Source organism: Mus caroli, chromosome 2, assembly GCF_900094665.2.
Source record: "Mus caroli chromosome 2, CAROLI_EIJ_v1.1, whole genome shotgun sequence".
Lineage (NCBI taxonomy): Eukaryota > Metazoa > Chordata > Mammalia > Rodentia > Muridae > Mus > Mus caroli.
In genome coordinates, this window is record NC_034571.1 from 75,010,758 (window position 1) to 75,030,811 (window position 20,054).

The following is a 20,054-nucleotide window of genomic DNA, read 5'->3' on the forward strand; positions in this document are numbered from 1 at the left end:
GGAGCATTCTTTATTGAGTTCAGTATTAAACATAAATGAACCATTTCTGTTCCCTTCATTTTATAACCTATTGAGTTCTAATGATAAACATGCCATCTGGGGATACTTATCTTTGTGAATATTTGGAGATTGTATCAGATGTTTCTGTCTGATTCGGTGCTCTGCTTTCCAGGTTGGAAGGTTTGACTGCTCTTCTGCACCAGGCGTCTGCTCTGATCTTTATGTCTTCCAGCCCTGCCTGGCAGTGTTTAAAGGACAAGGAACCAAAGAATATGAAATTCATCATGGTAAGTGTCTTAGTTACTTTTCTCTTGCTATTTCAAACACCATGACCAGGGCAACTTCTAGGGAGAAGGTTTATGGTTCCAGAGGAATAAGGAGTCCATCCTCATCACTGTGGGAACACGGCCGCGGCAGGCATGGCCACAGGGAGGCTGAGAGCTCGTATCGTGACCTACTAGCAGGACACAGCACAGACTAGGATTGGCCAGTGGCACATTTCCTCTAAGAAGGCCACAGTCCTAAGTCCCCCTAACGAGCATCACCAACTGGGGATGACCATCCATCACAGTGAAAGTAGGAAAAATGACAGAAATTCATCTTGACTTTCAAATAGAAATATTTAATTGTGACTTATATTTTGTGGACACAATTATTATGAAAAATTTGTTCTCACTAACAAGTTTAGGGGGAGACATTTTTAATTATATATAGTCATTTTATTTGTTTAACATTTTAATAACTATTTTAGCAAAAAAATCTGAGAGTGTTAGATCACTGTGTGGAAATGAGTTTATTGTCAAAGCAAGCAGCCCCTGTGGTCTCTATATCACATGCCATGGCTGCTCTAGACCTCAGGCCTGACTGCTTTGTCTCTTGAATTCAGGATTATGTTTCTTTTGTCCTGAAGACATGCAGGTAAATGAGTAACAGATACTGACCTGATGCCTCTCCCTTGAGCTTTACCTATGGAACTGCTTCAAGTGTGAGGTCACAGAGTTGTGAGACATGAAACAGGCTATTTCTGTAAACAGACAGCATTTCCCAGACAACTTAGAAGAAAGTATTGGCTTGCTTACAGTTTCTGAGGGTTAGTTCATAACCATGGGGGCCATTTTCATTCAGACCACGAAAGCAGTGCTCTCAAGAAGTTTAGATGGCAGTGTGATAGGGACAAGAGAAAGATCTCCAAGGAACACATGAAAAATGCTCAGTATATATAAATCTTAACAAGACCAGTAATATTTGTCTATAGCATAGGTCAAGTAACAATATTTGAATTGAGCATAAACTGCTCACCTACTAAAAGCAAATACGGAAGTAAAAGAAGTAGGGTCCTTTAGGCTAAAGCAGCAGTTCTCAACCTGTTGGTCACAGCCCCTTTGGCAAATCTCTATCTCTAAAAATAGTTATGATTCATTACAGTAGCAAAATTATAGTTACAAAGTAGCAACAAAAATAACTTTATGGTTGGGGGCCATGAGGAACTCTATTAAAGGGTTGTTTCATTAGGAAGCACTGGGCTAAAGGAACTGTGTGAACACAAGTGTAACGAGATGACCCTGACTCCCAGTACTGTTGACAGTCAGATAAGGGCCCCCTCCAGGGGAACTGTTGGCTTCTTCATAGCTTCCAGTGAAGGGAAGACTGAAGTTGAAGTGTTATGTAAGTTGCCCCAACTCTGCCAAGTAGACTTTTATGTGCACATGTGCCTTCACTCAAAAAACAAAGCTTAGGACTCTAAGCTATGTTAGATAGAGCCTCACAGCAAGATAGGTTTTACTGTGAACCATGCTAGCCTGAAACTCAAAGTATCCCAAGCTGAAACTGCCCTTGAACTTCCTCTTCCTGCCTTGCCCTCTGTATAGGTTTGTAGCAGTGTGCCCAGGTTGGAGTTACATGTGTTATGTGTTACCTGTGAAGTGTCCTCATAGCTTCTCTGCTGTCTCCTTGTTTCCGGTCCATCATCACTATGTGTACAGCTGCTTCCTGCTGTTTTGCACTTAGGACCTAGCACAGCCTTTTCACGCCACTGCTCTGCCTTTTGAGTCTTCTGAAGACTGAACTTCATACTCCTTAGTATGGCAACAATGGCATTCTCTGCTTTGCTCACTGTTTTGTCTCCAGCACTTAGAATAATGCCACATATACGTAGTAGGAACTGTGTAGAGTTGTTAAATGAGTGGGGTGTTTTCATTCCTGTTTCTGCCTGTTTTCTTAGCTTCATCCCCTCCTCTGTTCCATCAAATATTCTTTGTTTCAACTCCTTTTGAATCCTTGGACATGCCATGCTCTTCCAGTCCTTTATGCCCTCACACATGACCCTACCTTGTGAATTATAAGTATTCCTTCCTATTCCTCCAGAGAGTCAGCAAACTCCAAATTACACCTTCACAACTTACCCTTCTTCCCTAGGAAGCACACAGAGTCAAGCACTTCTCTTTGTGTTAATAAAAACTGTAATACACTTTGCACTCAGCACCTTTGTGTCCGGTGTATAATACACAAAATGGGGAGAGGGGCAAGTGAGCTCTTTTTAACCTGTGCCATAAAGATTTTATAGACTTGGAAAGAAAGCAGACAGCTAATTGGACAGTTTTTAAATGTTTGGGTGTGATGAAGTATCCATTACCCAAACAACAACTGTTTCATGGTTAGGAGTCTGAGACAGGCTATCTTAGTTTCTCTGTGATCCTGCAGTCAAGGCAGATGAAGGCCATCTGAAGGTAGGCTGCAGCCACCACATCAGGATTCAGCATGGCGGGTGCAATCATTGAAAAGCTTCATGTGGCAGGAGGCCAAGGTTCTTCTTGTGGCTCTGTGGGGTACTTACAGTGCGGGAGCTAACTAACCCAAGAGTAAGTAATCTGAAAATGAGGAAGCAAGCCAGAAGTAGCAGTGACTTTTATAACCTGGTAACATATAAGATCACAGTCACATTCCACTGGTCACATATGCCAACACTTGTACATGAAGTAAATGTCACTGGAGCTGTCTTGGAAAGAAACTGGCTATCAGAAAATAAGTGTACTTATGAAAAAAACTGAGGTAGAACAATCTTGGGAGATCAGAGGAAGCTCTAGAAGTAATCTCCATGTAAAATATAAACAATGGTTACCTAGGAGAAGAGGTGATGAAACACATTCCAAACACTGAGTCGATTTATTCACAGGCCTGAGATAATAGAGCCCTGTTGACCTTAAACCAGCAGGACTTTAAAGTCGAGAAAGTTCATTCTTGAAGAAAACAAAGATGCAGATTATCTCTGATCTTCTGGAAAAAGGAATTGGAATTTTATCGTGAAAGACAACAGAGACATACGTGATTTTACTTGATTTTAGATAAGTCACTGGCTGCTCAGAGTGGGTAGGAAGCAAAATTGGAAAGAAAAGTCAGGCAGAGGCTGGTTAGTCATTTAGGTTGACTATAGAAAAATGCCATAGATAAATGATGGTAGCCAAGAAAAATAATGGAGGTCAGTAGGCCAGTTTCAACCTTTTGGAAGCTCAGTGTAATTTGGTTATTGTTAGGAAATAGGAAATTAAGAGAGAAGAGTCAGGGGCTGGAGAGATGGTTCAGCAGTTAAGAGCACTGACTATTCTCCCAGAGGTCCTGAGTTCAACTCCCAGTAACCACATGGTGGCTCATAACCATCTGTAATGAGACCTGGCGCCCTTTTCTGGTGTGTCTGAAGACAGCGACAGTGTACTTACATATAATAAATAAATAAATAAATAAGAAAGAGAGAGAAGAGTCAGGCAATTCTCATAATTGTATTTAGTGACTCGTACTTTGAGTCATTGGATCTTTCCATGAGGAAGAGGATAAATAAATAAATAAGAAAGAAAGAAAGAGAGAGAAGAGTCAGGCAATTCTCATAATTGTATTTAGTGACTCGTACTTTGAGTCATTGGATCTTTCCATGAGGAAGAGGATACTGAATTAAGAGTTGACCAGAAGTAGAATATGCAGGTCACAGTTGAATGTACACGTCGGCTTCAAGAAATTTAAGCCAAGTATGAAGACATTACATTGTATATTAAATGGCTAGGGCCTGAGTGAGTTTGAGTTAATGTGAGTAAAGAAAGAGAATCCATGGTCAGAAAGAAAAGTGTGAAACAGTTCAAGAACCAGCACTCAAGAAAATGGGCAGGAGAGTATACTGTCACATGCCACTCAATGTAAAGAGTGGTCAACTAACTTCTGTTGCCCATGACCTTAAAAGGAGGCGTTTTCTCTTTTTCTGTTTCCCATGATGTACTGGCTAGGTTTGTGTCAAGTTGACACAGCTGGAGTTATCACAGAGAAAGGAGCTTCAGTTGAGGAAATGCCTCCATGAGATCCAACTGTAAGGCATTTTCTCAATTAGTGGTCAAGGGGGGAAAGACCCCTTGTGGGTGGGACCATCTCTGGGCTGGTAGTCTTGGGTTCTATAAGAGAGCAGGCTGAGCAAGCCAGAGGAGGCAAGCCAGTAAAGAAGATCCCTCCATGGCCTCTGCATCAGCTCCTGCTTCCTGACCTGCTTGTGTTCCAGTCCTGACTGCCTTGGTGATGAACAGCAGTATGGAAGTGTAAGCCAAATAAACCCTTTCCTCCCCAACTTGCTGTTGGTCATGATGTTTGTGCAGGAATAGAAACCCTGACTAAAACACATGACAATATGAATGTCTGACTCACAGTGCTCAGCTTACTTTTGACTATTCAATAAGTCAAAAGACACTTGGAAAAATAGAGCCTCTTGTAAAGAAAGGTCTGCCAGCCCAAGGACTGTAGCAAATCATTAAAAGCATTTAAGTTTCTTTTTCTCTTCTTTTTTCTTTTTTTTAAGGGCGACTCTGGTAGCAATAGGAAAACGGGTTCATTCAGGAAAGCTGAGGCCAAAAATACTAGTGTGACTACAGCAGTAGCAGTAGGCATGGTGCTAGGGCAGGAAATGGAGTTGACATGATCATTCAAGAATCATACACAAGAATCCCTCTGGAAAGTCCCATTTAGGCACCTGGGTAATGATCATCACAAGTCCAGAGAGAGTGAGAAAAGAACACATGTGACCCATTACAATTGAGATATTATGTTTCCAACATCAAGTACATGGTCCCATTGGACATTTTGTAACAGAGTTTGGATTCAAGAGAATTCTAAAGTGATTGTTGTACTTCTGATGGTGAGGAAGCATACCATAGAGGTCTGGTCATTTAACTAAAAACAAAAGAACATACAGTAGATGGGAATTCCCGGAACAGCAAGCCAAGGTGAAGGTAGAGAACACAGAAGCCTCACCAAAGCCAGTGCGCCCATAGGCCTGTCTTTCTTTCTTAAATATTTAAATATAAAAATTGGGATGTTTCTTTAGATACAAGACAGCACATATTTTATTTTTCTCAATTTTTAGGAAAGAAGATTCTATACGATATACTTGCTTTTGCCAAAGAAAGTGTTAATTCTCATGTTACCACACTTGGACCTCAGAACTTCCCTGCAAGTGACAAGGAACCATGGCTTGTTGACTTCTTTGCCCCTGTGAGTTCTTTTTATCTGTCAAGTTTCAAAAAGCCATTTTCTTGACAACATGAAGCCTAGTCCTAGAGTTGTCCCGGCTTTGCCGCTCTTTCTGGGCTCTCCCAGGACAGTGACAGGCAGAGCGCACCACTAGACTGTGTGTCAGTAGCAGGGACCGTGCAGCTCCTCCCTTCCTGAGTCTGGCTGCTCATCCTTATCCCTCTCTTCCCAGTGGTGTCCGCCATGTCGTGCGCTTTTGCCAGAGTTACGGAAAGCATCAACACTGCTCTACGGTCAACTCAAAGTTGGTACCTTAGACTGTACAATTCATGAAGGACTGTGCAACATGGTAAATATTAAAACAACTTCCCAGATGCATACCCATTTATAGCAGTAATGTTGAAACAGTTTCAACATGATACTAAAAAAAAAAAATTGTAGTTGAATTGTAAATAGATACATAGAAGGTTTATGATATGCAAGATTTTGTTTACCAGATTCCAGCATGTATTTATTCTAGCATGTAATTGACTTCATAAAATACTTATATAAATTTCTATTTTATCTAAGTCTTTATACTTTTGTAACATACTTTTAAGTTTTTACAGTCTGTATTATTATTTAAATTTCTTTATATTTGTCAGCTTAGAGTAGTTGATTTGGCCAGACAGGATATCCAGTTTAAAAGAGCTGCTCATTTTTAATATGTGAAAGTGACAGAGTGCTTATGTGGGTGACGACATGTTACATTTTAAATATACTCTGATACTTATGAATGGGATGTGAAACTTTATAATGTTGGTGTAAAAATAGAGTAGAAATTGGAGAGGTATAGATGATGTAAGCATAGAGATCTTAGTTAGGGTTTCAATTGCTGTGAAGAGACACCATGACCAAGGCAACTCTTATAAGGGACAACATTTAATTGGGGCTGGCTTACAGGTTTAGAAGTTCAGCCCATTATCATCACGATAGGAAGCATGGCAGTGTCCAGGCAAACAGTGCTGGAGAAGGAGCCAAGAGTTCTACATCTAGATCTGAAGGTAGCCAGGAATTAGACTGTCTTCCAGGCAGCTAGGAGGAAGGTCTCATTGCCCATCCCCACAGTGACACACTTCCTCCACAAGGCCACACCTACTCCAACAAGTCCACACCTCCTAATTAGTGCCACTCCCTGGGCTAAGCATATTCAAACACATAAGTCTACAGATGCCAAACCTATTCAAACCACTACAGTAGTCATGACTGGATGATGATTATAGCTATTTAAATACATAAAGTTTATATCCTTTCAGTAATGTGAGTGTTTTAACTCAAAAACTAAAATTTAGCCGGGCATGGTGGCGCATGCCTTTAATCCCAGCACTTGGGAGGCAGAGGCAGGGGGATTTCTGAGTTCGAGGCCAGCCTGGTTTACAAAGTGAGTTCCAGGATAGCCAGGGCTACACAGAGAAACCCTGTCTCACAAAAAAACAAAAAACAAAAACAAAAAAAAAACCTAAAATTTTAAAGAAAAAGATGGCAAGAAAAAGAAAGCCTGTTTTTTAATGCATAAGAGAAGACTGGAAATGTTTGGCTTCACTAGTCAAGAAAATACAAGCTCAATCAAAATTTTGATATCTTTCCTACCAAAATTTATCAAATTGACAAAAAAAAAAAAAAAGCAATGTAACAATATTTAGCAATGGAATAGTGAAATACCAGAGCACTACAAATAAGCCAAGTGAGGGGTGTAGCTCAGTGATAGAGCACTTCCCTCCCATGTTTAATTCCTGGGTTCAAAACTGCACTGAAAAAGAAATCTTTACCAGCTTAAATAAATCCTTAAAAACTCAATGGAAAAAGCAGGTTACATGGCAGCAGTTAAGTATTCTCAGAATCAGAGAAAAGTCTTTAAAGACAAATGTACATGTGGGAAAGGTTAAACCGCAGTGGATTGGACATCTGCCAGTGCAGCAGATTAGGAAGGATTCAGAGCAAGGGAGACAGTGTCAGCAACCAACTGGCATGGCCACACCTATTAGCTGTTAAATATAAGGAGCAGATACATAGGTAGTTATGGGATTACTCGCGGTTTCGGTGTGTTTGAAATTAAAAGTTAGTGGGGGAGTGTTTTAAGGAAATAAATAAAAAGAGTCATTGGTGTCTAATGTCCTTTATGTGACTTGGAAAGTAGATGCCAACCAAAGATGCAAACATCATGAGTAACAGTAGTTAATATCAATGCCTTTAGTTTCCTACATTTTCTCTCAAGTAAGCCCATTATCAACAACTAAAGTGCAGGGGTCAAGCAGGCATACAGGACCTCGCTCAGAAGCTCAGCTCAGCGACCCATCTGTAAAGTAGGCTTAGTCTTTTTTTTTCTTTATTTCTTTTTTCGAGACAGGGTTTTTCTGTGTCGCCCTGGCTGTCCTGGAACTCACTCTGTAGACCAAGCTGGCCTCAAACTCAGAAATCTGCCTACCTCTGCCTCTAAGTGCTGGGATTAAATTTTGCACCACCACCACCAGGCTAGGTTATGTCATTTTAACTACTAAGTAAAATTGCTCTGAGGTATGAAGGAGAGTTTTTGTGTGGCTAGACTAACTCAAAAGATGATGGGAACTTGTAAACTTTGACCTAGTCTCTTTAACCTGAAAATTCTTTGAATTCACACATCTTTAAAACTTCATAATATGTTAATTTTTCTAGAATTATGAATCTTGAAATTTTCCATTTACTAATGAGTTAGACAAGGAAATCACTTCATCACTTTAAATATTACAAAATCCTTTCAGGGCTGATGCCCATGTTAACTGTGAGGAGAGAAGTAATATCTTCTACTATAAAAATTGTCGCAAGTAAAGAATAAAAAGTGACCATTTTCTTACAGCATGACTCAATTCTTTAATATAGAATATATTTGTTCTTGGTCATTTGTTCTTGTATTTGGTGTGGCTAATCACTGCCCTCCTGGATGATTAATTACTGTCACTAGAAGAAGTGACTGCTGTGTCTTTTCTCTCCTCTTCCCTCCTAGTTTGAAGAGAGCAAAAAGATGAATTGAAGTACATACTATGCAATTACTCTGCCTCACTTCCCACATTTTAGTGCCATTGGGTTAACGATTAACTAATTATCAGTACAAGCTTTAATGCATTGTCTTTGCTAAATTTGTCTAAGGCACCAAGAAGATAGTAGTGGGTTTCTATCTGCAGTCTTGTAAAAGGGCGATAGAGACATGACTCAGCAGTTAAGAAAGAGCATTTGTTGCTCCTACTGAGGACCCAGGTTCTGTCTCTGCACCCACATGGTGAGAACAGCAGTCCATTAGTCCAGTTCTAAGGGATCAGACATCCTCTTCGGACCTCCAGCACCAAGAAGCACATGATATACATACATATGTTCAGGCAAAACACCCATACATATAAAATAAAAAATAAGTATGTCTATAAAAAGCAAGCTGTTACAAAATTGAAACTAATAGGTAAATTATGTGAATTTCTTCTTCTTCACAGTATAACATCCAAGCTTATCCAACAACAGTGGTATTCAATCAGTCCAGTATTCATGAGTACGAAGGGCATCACTCTGCGGAACAGATCTTGGAGTTCATAGAGGTATTTTAAATCCTAGGCTATGGCTAGAAACCTTTCTATTTATATGTATATTTTGGACGACTGTTTGCATTAGGACTTATTCTTTTTGTGCCAGGAGATTGTTTTCTGAAAACCTTTTTTTTAATTTAAGCCTTTGTTTTATTACTTACTTTGGTGTTTTGTACATGGGAGATACTACTATTGAATATGTGAAATTTCCATGAAGCCTATCACCCTTTTCCTATTTTCTTTCAATGCATTCACAGCATCAAGGCCAGGCATCCTGCACCAAGCCTGTCATTGTTAGCACAGAAGGGCCTGTTTTCTTTCAGTCTTGACACTAGAATAATTTCAGTAACTTCTGAAGAAATTGAAATTTGTAGTTTATTGTGATTGTTATTCATCTGTCCTCCACAGTAATATGTTGTGTTGTTTTGTGTTGATTGCTGTCCTGGTGAAGCTAATGTGTTAGTATCACTTGATACAGGCTGAGGCTCTGTTAAAACAGCATTTGGAATAAACAGTCTCTAGAAAGGTATGCAGCATCTCCATTTGAATATCAAAAATAATAGTAGTAGGCTTTGTGTTAGTCATTAAATGGTCACTTCTAAGCACGCATTCCTGCTATCATAACAGGTAGTGGGGCCTATGAGGTATCTGGATTACTCCTAGAACTTGATTATATAATCTGTTCACACTTTCCTCCAGGATACCTCTTTTTCCAACTTACAGTGGTTTTAAAACTAGTGAAAAAATATACCTTTTAAAAAAAACTGATTGACAAAACCCAACTTAATAATAGATTTTTTTAAATATCTGTGTCTTCGGATTTCTTTTAAATAGGAACTTTCTAAATGACTGCTCCAGTAACTTGCCAGAGATACATGAAAAACTTGGTGTGTGTAATAATGGTCTTTTTATTTTTTAGGATCTCAGAAACCCTTCAGTGGTCTCTCTTACACCCAGCACTTTCAATGAACTGGTTAAACAGAGAAAGCATGATGAAGTCTGGATGGTGGATTTCTATTCTCCGTGGTGTCATCCCTGTCAGGTCTTAATGCCAGAATGGAAGCGCATGGCCCGGGTACAGTAACATCGTTTGCTTACATCTTACACCTACTTCGATGTTTGCTTAACAGTTACTGTGAAACCAAGGGGTAACCTGTAACTAGACAATTGACACAGACCTGACTGAATCGTTACAATGACGCCCACTAACTGAGCTGTCTAAGGTCCTTTTGACCAAAGTGCTACCAGTGCTAACCCGAAGAGCATCTTCATTTTCTGTTTAAATTTTTCTATCATTTTACTTTTAGAGTTTACAGATACTGTTTGCTCATAATATTGGGTCTTTAAAATAGCTTTGCAGGCAGGTATGGTGGTGAATCCTGATAAGACTAGTATTCAGATGCTGAGACAGGAGAATCAGGAGTCCAAGATTTTCCTGGGCCACCAAGCTCCAACTCTTTCTCCAAAACAAACAAGAAAAATGAAACAAAGTAGAAAACTTCAAACAGTAAAACATATATATAAATTTCCTGTAAACAGGCAGTGTTGTAAGGTACTGAATGAAGGCAAATTTAAAATACTGAATCAGACAAAGCATATCTTCATTAGAAAAAAAAATATTCTTTAAAAAATACTGATTATATTTTGGTTGCTGATGTTTTTGTTGTTGTTGTTGTTATCATTTTATTTTGTTTTTTTGTTTTGTGAAACAGTTTCCCTGTATAACCCTGGCTGGTTATCCTGGAACTCATTCTGTAGACCAGGCTAGCTTTGAACTGAGAGATCCACCTGCCTCTGCCTCACAGGTGCTGGGGTCAAAGACTTATGTCACCACAGCCTAGGTTAGCATAGAATTTTTGAAAAAATGTATTTACCTACATAGTAAATGAGTAAAACCAGTTTTAACTATGGGAAGTTCTTAATTACAAAGTTATGGCATAAAAAAACAAAAACAAGCCGGGCATGGTGGCACATGCCTTTAATCCCAGCACTCGGGAGACAGAGGCAGGTGGATTTCTGAGTTCGAGGCCAGCCTGGTCTACAAAGTGAGTTCCAGGACAGCCAGGGCTATACAGAGAAACCCTGTCTCGAAAAAACAAAAAGTTATGGCATTCAAATTCATTAATCTAAGTGGCATATTTTAAATCCTTACCCATTGTTTCTCTGATACTGATTTAAAAATACCCATTTTACGATGACTGTTGAGCACGTATAAAAGTTGCAGTGCGGGCTAGATAGTTGAGTTGAGTCAACAGTTAGGATTATTGGCTGCTCTTGCAGAAAACCTGTTTGGTTCCAAGCACTCTTCATCATCGTTAACTCCAGATCCAGGGGTTCCAGTGCTCTTGGCCTCCAAGGGCCGTGCATACAAACAGTGCATATACATGTAGACAGGACTCATTCACGTAGGACTTTTGTTTAATTGTGAGTTATAGAGATAATTTTAATCATTGACCCATGTGTTGACTTTTGTTCTTTTATAGACGTTAACTGGACTGATCAATGTAGGCAGTGTGGACTGCCAACAGTATCATTCTTTTTGTACTCAAGAAAATGTTCAAAGATACCCCGAGATAAGATTTTATCCCCAAAAGTCAAATAAAGCCTATCAGTATCAGTAAGTATTCCATCATAATTACTTGGTTGTATGGTTAACACTTAAGTTAGGCCAGCAGATATGTAATGGGAGCCACCACCAGAGGTTCTCTCAGAAGATGAGGGAGCTGGACAGTAAAACTAGTTATGAAGTTCCAGTCAAGAAGCTGTGAGAGACAGAACTGGTGTTTAAGTCCTTAATTGGCCCTAAGTCCAGGCCAGGCCTTGTCTCCGTTGTTCATAGCAGTCTTTATACTTAGTGGGGGTGGAAATCACACCCCTCCTACCACTGCTGAGAAAGAACTAACCCATCAGACTTATCGCTCACCTGCTAAGGTTGGGGGCTGAGATTTGAACTCAGGACTGTCCTGGTATCCACTCATTCTACACTATACAGGTTTTAAAAAGAAACAAAACAATTATAATTAAGTGAAAATTGAGCCATGGGTTTCTCTGTAAAAGATAAAAGATTCTACTATGGGGAAATCAAAAAAAGCAAGTACAGTCCTGAGTAGTTAAGGGTGGGGAAAGGTACAGAGACACCGAAAAATATATTTTAACTCATATGACTCTTATTTACTTTGTGGAAAGAGATACGAGGTGACATTAACCAGTCAAGAGCTATTTTTATTTTAATTCCTACAGTAAGACTGTTTCTTGACCATATGCAGTAATAGAAATACTATTTACAGCTTGATTTTTTTTTTTTTCCTCTTTCAGTAGTTACAATGGCTGGAATAGGGATGCGTATTCCCTGAGAAGCTGGGGTCTTGGGTGAGTGATTCAAGTGCACATTGGTATCTAACACTGCTTTGCAGCTTTTTATCTTCTCGTGTATGTAGTAAGGATTCTGGCATCGAAAATACTTGGAAAAGGATGGCATTTATCAAGGATTGAACCATTTCTAACTTAGGAATGCTTACAGTATTGCTGTAGAATGCTTGCTTTGCTTTTGTATAATAAAAAATGTTTGATTCTCTTACTGCAGATTTTTGCCCCAAGCATCCATAGATTTAACACCTCAGACTTTCAACGAAAAAGTTCTACAAGGGAAAACTCACTGGGTGGTTGATTTCTATGCTCCTTGGTGTGGACCTTGCCAGAATTTTGCTCCTGAGTTTGAACTCTTGGCTAGGGTAAGTATTGTTGTCTAGTTAAATAAATTGTACATACATGTGTGTTTGCTTTAACAATTTGTTAAAACATTGTAAACTAATTCTTAATTTAGTTCTTAAAAATATTTCTCAATTAAAAAAAAATGTGTTTCTATAATTATTATCTGTCTTGAGGCAGGTTTCTCTTTATAACCCTGGCTGACTGGAAATCTCCTATGCAGACCAGGCCAGCCTCAAACTGCTTGCCCTTTCCTTGAAATTGCTAGTATTAAAAGTATTTAGTGACAGATTACAAGGGTCCGAGTGTGTGTTTGTGTATGTGCACATTGTTATTCCTGTAGTTGGATTGCTAACTTAAGTTAGTCTCCCTGTTTGTTTATTTCAGTAGCCATAGAAACCAGAGGAAGCAAAGACACTTTCTCATTGTCCTAGAGCTGGAGAGGATACCATAAGTCAGTAGAGGAAAGTGATGGTAGAAAGAAGGCAGACACATGACAGCCACAAGGACAGCAGAACTTTATGTTTGTGAGAGATAGGTTAAGCAAAGGAAACTGAGGGTACAGCTAGCTTGTGCCTTGAAGGACCACAGAAGGAAGAGACAGATACTTTACGTATAGGTGCTCCTGAGGCGTTCACAAAGGGCCGTCCCCTTTGTCAGTGGATTACCAAAGGAGGGGAAGATTCTTCAGCATAGGCTTATAGAAGATCTCACTGAGAGACTGGTGACCATGAAAACACCCAAAGATGGGACGAGTGGGATGGAGTGACCTGAAGGTAAACAACGAGCTACCTGTTCTGGGAAAGGATGGGGCTGGAGGGCCTGTAAGTGCTGTCGGGAAAGACAGGAGGCAGGCGTGGACAGCAGCATAAAGCACACAGGAAGAAGTCCGGTAATTGTCTGTTTGGTTAAATCAAACAGAAGTCACTTGTGACTTTAAAGCTGTTCTTGTGTTAGAATGCTAACAGATATCAGTGGAAAGAGTACCACATTCATAGATGATGAGGGAGGGTGAACACCCATATAGCAGAGACAGGGTGCATGCTGCCGATGAGAGGAAACACTGCTCTGCAGAGAAGCCCCTTTCTGACCATCTGCAAAGGCACGAAAAGAGCAAGGCTGGTCCTGATGTATAGCAAGACTGAATCTCTGACCTAGACAATCTGAATGCTGTGCTCAGCCGTTCACCCAATTAAGAATGCCACTTAGGATTAAAGATAGGTGTTTGGTTGTGGTGGGCAAAGTGCAGTGAGTGGACACTTAGGGAGGTCAGAGTTACAGCCTCCAGGTACCCGTGAAGAAGTGGCTGTTTATGTTAGACAAATGGCAGCCAGTGGAAGCTTAAAGGGCTTGGAAAAAAGAAACAATCTGGTGTGAATACAAAGAATTAAAACTCGAGTTTTAAAAGTAAAAAAACTTTATATAAATATATAAATATTTGAAATATGTTGGAAAGTGGCAAGATCTGTGAATTCGTTTTGTTTTGTTTTGTTTTTCAGATGATCAAAGGAAAAGTGAGAGCCGGGAAAGTGGACTGTCAGGCTTACCCCCAGACGTGCCAGAAAGCCGGCATCAAAGCCTACCCCAGTGTCAAACTGTACCAGTACGAGAGAGCAAAGGTGTGTGTGGGCTCTGACTCCGCCTTCCTTCAGCAGGCCACGCCCAGAGCATTATATGGGAGGAAGAGTTTGTCTACTTTCCAGTTTCTCCCTTAATCTTTTAAAAATATGTTTTACTGAGACATCTTCTTTTCTGCGGTATCAAGGGATCCTAAAAGGTTTTCTGGTCTGTGTGGTTTCAATTGCCTTACAGACTTTGTGCTCCATGAATACAAAAAAATATAACCAAATATATGTTCAAACATGTTGTATCTGGGTTGTACAATTCAAAGTTATTACTTTCTATGCAGTTTTATATTTTCTACTTTTTAATATAGTAATTGTTTTTTAAATGTTTTCTTTTAAAAACTGAAAGAAATTAGTTTGTAAATACCTTTGAAATACACTTAGTAACAGCATTTTTTGAGGGATGCTTACTAAGAGCTTAGATAACAAGTGGAGTCTTTTGCTTTGGTTATAATTGTTTGGGGCAGTACTACCAATATGCTTTTTTTTCTTTGTTGGTTAGGTTTGATTTTGGTTTGTGTTATGTAACTTGCTTTGTAGAGCCAGCTAGCATTGGCCTCTCAGATATATCCATCTGCCTCTGAGTGTTAGGGTTTCCTGCTCCACGGTGCCTGGCTGGGTTAGGTTTTCAGTGAAAGAATCCAGAGCTCTACCAAGGTCTCAACAAATCAGAGTCTGGTTTGAAAAGTAGCATCTTTCAGCTGATACAGTTGTTAACAGAAAGCACCTAAGACTGTCCCGTCTTCCCAGGTATATTACTATGCTTTTGAACAGAACTATGATATTTCAGCAAGATTACTGGTCCTTTAAAGATAAATGAAGACACATTTTGTCTTAAGATATTTTATAAGAAATAAAAACTGGGATGTGAGCTGATGGCTTACTCGTCTTCATGGTTTTTACTTTGTAGTACTGAAGGCTAAACACACAAGGGCAATGCTCTACTGCCAAGCTGCTCCTGGGTCACTTTATCATACACATGCCCCACCACACCACAGAAGAGTCTTTGAAGTCAGTGATGCGTTTTCCTAGCAATCACTTTGTGCTCCGCTAATGCTGCAAGTAGTAGTATTCTTTCTAGTGTGGGTTAACTACGTTTATAGCATTATGCTCTTGAAGAAACAGGAAAGTTAAACAGCATTGGAGCAAAAAACTTTAAGGCATAAGGAAGCAAGCTTCTTGTGTAGAAATGTCATGTTTTGATTTATGTACTTAAAAGATAACATGAGTGTTTTTAATTTTAGAAAAGTATTTGGGAAGAGCAAATAAATTCCAGAGATGCAAAAACTATTGCTGCCTTAATTTATGGAAAATTGGAAACGCTCCAAAGCCAAGTAAAAAGAAATAAGGTAAGACCAAGCCTACAAGTGACAGGCAGGTTGCCAAGATGTGTTCATGGTGTGCATGCCACTCAGAAATGAATATTCAAAGACATACTCACTTTGGAGAACTACAACAGCCGACATTATAGACTCTAGATGATGAAATGCTCAGAAATTTGTATGCTCATCAGTTAACAAAAATTATCAAGTTTCTTTCATTTAAAAAAAAAAAAAACTGGGACTCCAATGTATATAGCAACATCACTCATACAACAAAATAGGGAAAGACAGCCAGCCTCCAACGAAGTGGATAGGCAAAATGTGGCACATTGATGCTGCCTGCAGAGTCTTTAAGGTAAAAAATGAAGAATGCATCCATACTTCATGATAAATTTTTGAAGAAAAAAAAAAATGATTAGTAAACCAGGTAGTGGTGGCCCGCGCCTCTAACCCCAGCACTTGGAATGTGAAGGCAGGTGGGTGTCTGAGAGTTGGGAGATGCATAGATCTGATACACCCTGGTCTATAGAGCAAGTTTCAGGACAGCCAGGGCTGTTGCACTGAGAAACCCAGTCTCTGAAGAAAAAAAGAAAGAATGGATGGATGGATAGATGGGTGGGTGGGTAGCTTGGTCCTATATATGTAAAATGTTCACAGAGCAGATTAATGGCTGCCGAGACAGGGTGAGAGTAGAAATTGCAATGACTACTTGAGAGTGTGAAGGAATCTGGCTCTGAAGTGCAGGAAGTGTTTGGAAAGTGGTTGTATAGCTCTGAGTATACCCTGGACTTCATTGCAGATTTTCTATTTTTAATGTGACATACACAAGCTGGGTTTGGTGGTGCACATCTGTAATCTCAACGCTTAGAGGTAGAGATAGGCAGATCTCTGCTAGGTAGGAGTCCCATCTCCGAAACATTTTAAATATATATATTAATATATATATATGGTAATGTTATTTATAATAGTGATATGGTTAATAGTTATTTAAATGTTGTTTAGTGTAAATAAAATACTGAATTATTAGTAGTAAATATTCTAGAACCTGAACATATTTTGGAAAGCAAAGTTTCCTTTGTGCTTGGTATAAGTGGACTGTGTTTAAACCTGAATCCCGTTGTTCCTTAATTTTTATCTGTCCATCCTCACTGCAGGCTCCTTCCTGTTGCTCTTCTGTAGCCAATTCGTTTGATCTCTCTTAAGTCTGCTCTCAGCCTGCAGAGGAGCAGACTCCAGGAGTGTGGGAGCTGCTGCATAGAATTTAATGCAGTCAGCATAGCACAGTCTCTGCAGAGTCTCGGGCTTTCTAGAACCTACTTGTGTATAGCAGTGAAGGGGAGCCCTAAGTGGGGAAAGGCTTATGGCCTATTTCCCAAACATTTGTCCACGGCTAAGGGGTAGAGGAGATGGGAATCCATGTCTTCTTAGCGAGTAGATTTTTCTAGTGTTTGAGTTATTTTAATTTTTTCAAGTTATTTTAGAACTTACGGTTTTACCTAAGCTAAATATTTTAAAGTGTGTTACTACTCATAAACCAAAATACTACAACTGAAATTAAGATAAAGAACATATCATATTACCACTTAGTGTCTTAATACCCTTTCTGTCGCTGTGTAAAATATTCTGACAGAAGCAACTCAAGATAAAAATGGTTCTGACTCACAGTTCGAGAGCACAGCGCATTCACCTAGCGAGGAAGTCGAGAGGCAGGTGCTTGAAGGGGCTGGTGACGTCACCCAGTCAGGAAGCTTGAGCGCGTGCTGCTGCTCAGTGCCCTCCTCCATCTTACAGTCCGCCCCTGCTAGGAAGTGGCACCGTCTCCCCAGCTCACGCCCCACAGGAATTCCCAGAGAGCCCGTCAAGGTGACAGTAGAAACCATCTCACACGGACGACACACCAGTAGGTGTGACAATACCTACTGTGTGCAGGTGAAAACTGGCACATCAACTGTTATTGAGCAAAGAGTGTTTGTGTGATATTCTCTTCAGTAAGAACATTGAGTATGTGTAAGAAAGTAAAATATTGATTAGCTTATAATACCTTTCTCTTTTGATCACCTTTACATGAATGCAGGATGAACTTTGATGGTGTTGAAGAAAAAAAACCATGTAAGGAAAAGAATCTGGAAAATGGCATCAGAAGATCCCTTTCCCAAGTAAAGATGCTCTTGAGGAAGCAGATGCACGTGCCCTGGGCCTCGCAGTTGCCTGTGTAGACAGAGCTCCTCTGTGGCGCTGCGGGCTGCAGATACTTCCTGGGGAGCCAGGCAGCGCCATCTGAGACTGCAGTCCACATAAGGTTCTTTGTTGTGTCTTTGTTGTTGTTGTTAATCCTTTTAGAAAAACAAACATCAGTCTTAGCTCAGGGCCATATAGAAATACTCCACAGGCCAAGTCCAGCCCAGGGACTAGTTTGCTGACCCCAGCACTGATGTTTGGACACCTGGCCCTGCACGTGAGTCTGTTACCTTCATACTGTACAAAGTAGACTTGGGTTTTCACTTGTAATTTTCTGATGCGCTTGAAAAGAACTGACTTGCTTTTCAGTCACCTCTTCTAAATTCTGTCCATGACCATATATTTTATTTTGACTATTTTCACAACATGGGAAAATAAAAATTACCCATTTTTCCTACAATGTACTACTGTATAGACAGAGGTTTTCTTGTAAGAGTTGAACAGTTCTTAATTTATCACAACAACAGTAAGTGTAAAAATCCTGTAAACTGCAGTCCCAGGAACAAGGTAAGAGGAAGTATTTGCAGCAGTTGATAGCTGTGTGGCTGTCACAGGTCTAAGCCTGCGTTTAGTATGTACACCTTCATTTATTTGCTTTCATAAATGTTCCTGCTGATGGTTTTGTTTGTTTTGTTTCACGTGTCTTCCTGATATTGACATATTTCCCTTCTGGGTTCTCTGTTTTGATCACTCATGTTGATTATTTTTTCCCCTGTAGCCGTGGTTTTCCTTCTGTCCAATATTCACTATTCCAATAGGAACAGTAATTTTAGATTTATTTTAATTAACTCATGATGATGCTGTTATTCAATTATTATCTTTTTCAGTAAAGTATTGCCATAACAACTGAAGGACTTTTTACTAAAATCAAGCACACAATGGACTCTTCCCATTTCTCAGTTGTTTAGACTCAGAGGGTCACAGGTCTCTGCTGCAACTCCAAAAACAGAGTGACCTCTAGTTCAGTTCTCTCCCGGTGTGTGGGATGGTCAGAGGATGCCAGTGAATAAAGTCAAATTATTTTTTCTAAAACTCTTTTGAAGATGATTGTTGTGTTTGGAAGATTTCATCACTTTCCCTGCTCCCTAGTCTTGTCTTCATAAAGGCTATGCCATAGGTTTGTGTTAGGGAAAGCAGTGTGCACTATTTTCCTTTCTACCTCATTCAGATTCTCCTGTGTTTTATTACATTTTAAATCCCTGACTCAGGCTCACATGGGCCTTACCATTCCTGACGAACTCTGAACCATGACAGGTAACAGCAAAAGCCTTTCATTTATTAAACTTTGAAAGCCTAGAAATTCCTTTAAAACTAGCTTGTTTATGCAGATTTCCACAAGTGGAATGCCCTAAGAAGTCTTACTTAGTAAAAGTATACTAATTTAGTGAACTAGTTACTTGCACACTTCTGAACTGGGTAACGGAGGGGTGCACGAAGGGAGCCTACAGACTACCCTCCTGGCACAAAGTCATAAATAGTGGATAGCTAGCTACTCAGTGTCTACCTATAATTCCTTCCTGTACTTTGCTGGTGAACATTTTTCAGGCAGTACATTAAACAGTAGGTATTAGTTTTACTTAAGCTGTATGTCTATAGAATGTTCGCTGAACATAGGCCCTGCTGCTGGACATGGGGTTATACAGTCAGTAGCTGACCTCAGGTTCATGCTGTGCATTCACAGCAGATGGCTGGCAGGTTGATATTTAAATGGGGACACCTCTAAGGACTATCACGTGTACACTGAAGCAATGCTATTTCGGTGTGCAGCTCCTCCTAGCAGACCAGAGCAAATCCTAGGAGACAGGCTGTGTACAGCCAATTAGAACTTGTTTTGGATACTTGGTTCCTTAGAATCTTTTTAGTCAAAAGTATACTGCTATAGGGGCTGGGGAGATGGTTCATTGGGTGAAGCACTTGGCCATGCAAGCTTAAGGATCTGAGAAGTCAGCTAAAGCCACGTGAGATGGTAGTGTACTTATGTCCCTGTTCTTTCTGTGCTCTGCCCGCCCTCCAGCCATGCCTTTACAATTCCTGCCATATCAAAGCTTAGAGCCTGGCGTTATGCACTGCTGTAT

At 39.9% G+C, this 20,054-nt stretch overlaps 1 protein-coding gene across 1 annotated transcript in view; it reads left to right on the plus strand.

Annotated features, from left to right (window-relative positions):
• The window catches only part of Dnajc10 (DnaJ heat shock protein family (Hsp40) member C10), a 38,330-nt gene extending 19,319 nt beyond the window's left edge, over nucleotides 1-19,011 (plus strand). The window contains exons 13-23 of the mRNA XM_021183881.1: nucleotides 173-287; nucleotides 5,393-5,520; nucleotides 5,732-5,848; nucleotides 8,997-9,098; nucleotides 10,006-10,161; nucleotides 11,570-11,703; nucleotides 12,402-12,455; nucleotides 12,670-12,817; nucleotides 14,294-14,413; nucleotides 15,664-15,768; nucleotides 17,816-19,011. Of these exons, the coding sequence (XP_021039540.1) occupies nucleotides 173-287; nucleotides 5,393-5,520; nucleotides 5,732-5,848; nucleotides 8,997-9,098; nucleotides 10,006-10,161; nucleotides 11,570-11,703; nucleotides 12,402-12,455; nucleotides 12,670-12,817; nucleotides 14,294-14,413; nucleotides 15,664-15,768; nucleotides 17,816-17,827 (1,191 nt within the window). The 3' untranslated portion in view covers nucleotides 17,828-19,011. The remainder of the gene's footprint in view (nucleotides 1-172; nucleotides 288-5,392; nucleotides 5,521-5,731; nucleotides 5,849-8,996; nucleotides 9,099-10,005; nucleotides 10,162-11,569; nucleotides 11,704-12,401; nucleotides 12,456-12,669; nucleotides 12,818-14,293; nucleotides 14,414-15,663; nucleotides 15,769-17,815) is intronic.
• The last annotated feature ends 1,043 nt before the right edge of the window (nucleotides 19,012-20,054 follow it).